The sequence below is a fragment of the Arachis ipaensis genome, chromosome B03 (assembly GCF_000816755.2).
Source record: "Arachis ipaensis cultivar K30076 chromosome B03, Araip1.1, whole genome shotgun sequence".
Taxonomy (NCBI): Eukaryota; Viridiplantae; Streptophyta; class Magnoliopsida; order Fabales; family Fabaceae; genus Arachis; species Arachis ipaensis.
Window position 1 is genome coordinate 134,846,414 of NC_029787.2, and position 3,788 is coordinate 134,850,201.

General features: G+C 37.0%; 2 protein-coding genes and 1 long non-coding RNA gene across 3 annotated transcripts; 1 reads left to right on the top strand and 2 right to left on the bottom strand.

Moving 5' to 3' along the window:
• On the bottom strand, positions 33-659 carry LOC110269554 (DExH-box ATP-dependent RNA helicase DExH12-like). Its single transcript, XM_021117498.1, has 2 exons — positions 644-659; positions 33-530 (listed from the first exon to the last, which is right to left on the bottom strand). The coding sequence occupies exons 1-2, from the start codon at positions 657-659 to the stop codon at positions 199-201; spliced, it is 348 nt and encodes a 115-aa protein (XP_020973157.1). The 3' UTR covers positions 33-198.
• LOC107631951 (receptor-like protein 2) lies at positions 1,948-2,910 on the top strand. The gene is made up of 3 exons (XM_021117499.1): positions 1,948-2,228; positions 2,283-2,386; positions 2,858-2,910. Exons 1-3 carry the CDS (start codon positions 1,948-1,950, stop codon positions 2,908-2,910), a joined length of 438 nt encoding a protein of 145 aa, XP_020973158.1.
• LOC110270483 lies at positions 3,042-3,529 on the bottom strand. Its single transcript, XR_002360088.1, has 2 exons — positions 3,435-3,529; positions 3,042-3,328 (listed from the first exon to the last, which is right to left on the bottom strand). It is a non-coding gene; the product is annotated as an uncharacterized LOC110270483 (long non-coding RNA).

Sequence of the window (3,788 nt, forward strand, 5' to 3'; positions counted from 1 at the left end):
TTATATATAGTTATTTCAAAGCTGCTCATTTACTTTGCACCAAAAATTAAAATTTTATTCAAAATCGCCTTTTAATTTCCGAAAATTTCAGTTTTGGAGTGTCTTCTCCCTCGTATCACATCTAGCTAGCTAGGTTACCACGCCAAAAACCCAATCTTTTTTCAGAACCTAAATAGTTGACTTATATTTTATTTAACACTATTTCGGATACAGCCTCTCAAACACTTGATTAGGAATAGGATTCAAAAGCTTCTCAATCTTGAGCACTGCAAGAATCTCATCAGCCGCGCCGCTAACAATGCTGAGAGGCTGCCGGCCAAGATGCTGTTGAATGACACTCAGCATGGCCTCATAGGCAGCCCTAGTCTCTTTGGTCTTGGGCTGATACACGCCTTCCTCAGTGGCAGTGAGGACACTCTCTTCCAGGAGGCGCCGGCGCTTGCCCTGTCGAGACAGGGGCTCGGTCAAAGGGTCACGCTCCTTCTTCTTCTTCTGGTTAGCCTTCTGAAGAGGCCCGGTCGCCAAAGCTCCTTGGGTCGATATTTTAAAAATAACCCATTCTTCTGGTCGCAGGGTCACTTCTTGATCTCCTTCTCCCACGGCAACTTCATTCTGCTTCTTTTTTTCCTCTCTCTTTTCTCACCCTCATTCAGCGACATTCGTCTTCTCCCTTTCCAACTCGGAGCTCAGCCCAGCTCCTCCTCTTTGGCGTCATTGTCACCGCACCTCCAGCAGTGGCAATAACATAGTACCACTGCATTCTTTTCCCGTTTCTCTGCTTCAAGAACTCTAGTCATCACCTCAGGTTCTCTCTTTGCTCTGCTTTCTAGTCTATTTTCTTTAATTAGTTAGTTAGTTAGAATTTGCATGTTGTTAGTGGATTTAAGCGGTTAAGATAGGTTAGGATTAGTTTAGTAGGTCTTTGTTAAGTTGCAAGTGTTGGATTATGGCCATTATGGATTGAATTCCGCTGAAAATTGCTTTAGTATGCTGAATTTCTGCATTGCACACCACATGCTTGATTGAATGCCTATGTAATGTTTTGCATTTTATTTATGTGTTGTATCTACTATAAAGATTAAATTGCGAAAATGTTAGGCACACTGTTCTTGGATGAGGCACTTTTGGCTATATTTTGATGCTTGTTCAACTTACAATTCATTAGCACATTGATTTTGTTTTGTTTTGTCAACACCTATAGGATTTCTATGTTCATAATTCTTGAATTTTGGGTGAATCCTCAATTTGTGTGCATTTAATTTGCATTAGGAATTACTCATGTATTGGTCTTATTTTACTAATGAGGCCATAGTTATATCCCTTTTTTATTTATCGCGTATAAAATTATCCAATATATATTGCTAGTAACACTTGATAAAATTTTGTTTTATTAATGAAGCTCGACTAAGCTTGGTAGATCTACAGACGGCTATAACTTTTGGAAAAAGATGAAGGTAACTCTTGAGTCAAATCCTCTGTTTAATTGAATTGTATAAATAACATTTTGTGTGTTGATGATGCATATAGGATCCGTTTAGGTGCAATATGGAAATTTGAGATTGGGTAAAAAATAAAGTGTTGAAGTACAAAAATGGAAGAAAGAGTATTACCCAACTAAGTTTCGATGTTAGTGATGTGTCTATTATTCCTATTGTATGTGTCTATTATACCAAATTGTTTGAACCATTTGAGTGCCATGATAGATAAAACTAGTGCAAGTTCATCCATCCAGAAAGACATGATGTATGGAAGTGATATTATAAGCATGATCCTATGGGTGAAAGGAAAAGATGCTGAGTACAACAACATTCTCGGCTTAGTAAAAAACATTGATCTTTCATCTAATAAATTGTTGGGGGAAATACCAATGGAAATCACAAACCTATTTGCTCTGATTTATTTGAACTTGTCCAAGAATGAGTTAAGTGGTCACAAAGTATTGGCAATATGGAGTCATTGGAATCCATTGATTTCTCTAGCAACCAACTCACAGGGGAGATCCCTCAAAGCATCACAAACTTGAACTTCCTGAACAAGCTAGACTTGTCCTACAATCACTTGGAGGGCAAAATCCCAATGGGCACTCAGTTGCAAAGCTTTGAAGCATCCGATTTCGTCGGCAACAAGCTATGTGGTCCACCATTGCTGCTCAACTGTACCATGGACGGGAAAGTTCCTGATGATGATGCTAATGACAATGAAAAAGAGAGAAAGAATCATGGAGTGAAGTAAGAATCATGGAGTGAAGTGGCTGTTTGTGAGTGTGGCTTTTGGATTTATAGTGGGATTTTGGGGATTTGTGGGTCCACTGTTCATATTCAAATCATGGAGGTGTATGCCTATTACCGTTTCCTTGACGATGATGTGTGGTACAAACTTCAATCATGTATGTGACTTTATGATGTTTTTCTGGTGCTTGGTTTTTCCTTTGTGTACATGTGATGAGTTTGTAATGTTTTCTTTTCATTTCTTTTTTTGTAATAGTGGAAATAAAAATAATATGCACTTGTCCTGCTTAGCTTGTTTAAATGTAATCCAGTTAGTATTGTTGTCCCTATAATAATAACACTTAATGCGAGTCAGATTTGGAAAAATCCAAGTACCATCTGGAAAGATGCACTTACGATCAAGGCACTTTGAGTCCCTCTTTGTCTGAGTGAATCTCTGAGTTATAGAAAATATTTTAGTTTTTTTTAACAGAAAAAAAATAGAACTCAACCATTTAAGCCAAAATCAGCACAATGGGTAGCATCTAAAGAAAGAAAAATGACATTAACCTCATAAGGATCTGTATATAAATCATATCTTTTAGCTTGAACTATTGAAATGACTGGTATTATGTAACTGTATGAACCAGCAATAACTGTTAGCAATCTGGTGGCTAAGACTTCAATTGAATACAAGTCATAAAACTTTGGGCAGAAATATAATTCCATATGATCCTATGCAACATTGTATATCAGAGAGTAAAATCACAGTGAATACCGCTTGAATGAACAGAGATTACCCAAAGAAAACAACTTGTCGATTAACAAGAGTAATTGGAATTAATAAGATACATTCAATACTCAGCAATATATTCCAGATTTCCAATGTTACTTTTCCCCCAAAGTTGACTACAATTAAATCCCAGCGTAACCAACCACAGTAACACAACCATTCTGCACTCAATAAAAGTAAGATAACTTTATTTGTATATCTGACATGTAAAACTGTCCCATGGTTGCCACTTACCCAGCTTGAGTGAAAGTGGAGATTCAGCATTTGAACTCACATAACTTGCCATATTAACAGTGACCTCTCCAAGGATACTAGACCTTGATGGTCCCTGTTAAGCCACATCATAATTCAAACAAACTTCTAACTGATAAAGAAACATCTTAACTACAAAGTAGATACACAATAGGAAAAGCAAACAGCAATAGTATCAGCACCATGGCAACAATAAGCTTGAGGAGACATTCATCAATCTCCTTGGAAGAATTATCTCCTGGAAACAATACAAATTCTGAAAAAGAATCTGACCACTCCCATATTGCACCAGCACCTTGCTTGACTTTGCAATAGCTTTACCACTTTCTACCGAAACAACAGAAACAAAGAGCTTCCCATCCCTTGGGTACCTACAAACAAGAGAATCAGCATTTGTTATTATTAACAGAACCATCTATTTCCTTTATTTCCCCGCACACTGAATTACTATTTAAAACAATTCTAAAATCAACATACAACTTTTTTAGCAGCAAAATTTGGATATAAAGAGTATAATTTTGGTGATTTAAACATTT

What these genes read in the sequence shown, in the direction of transcription:
- LOC107631951 (XM_021117499.1), top strand. Translation starts at nt 1,948, where the DNA reads ATGGAGTCATTGGAATCCATTGATTTCTCTAGCAACCAACTCACAGGG. An exon ending in AGAAAGAATCATGGAGTGAA is followed by an intron (nt 2,229 to 2,282) that starts GTAAGAATCATG and finishes TTGGATTTATAG; the next exon opens with TGGGATTTTGGGGATTTGTG. An exon ending in GTGGTACAAACTTCAATCAT is followed by an intron (nt 2,387 to 2,857) that starts GTATGTGACTTT and finishes TGTATGAACCAG; the next exon opens with CAATAACTGTTAGCAATCTG.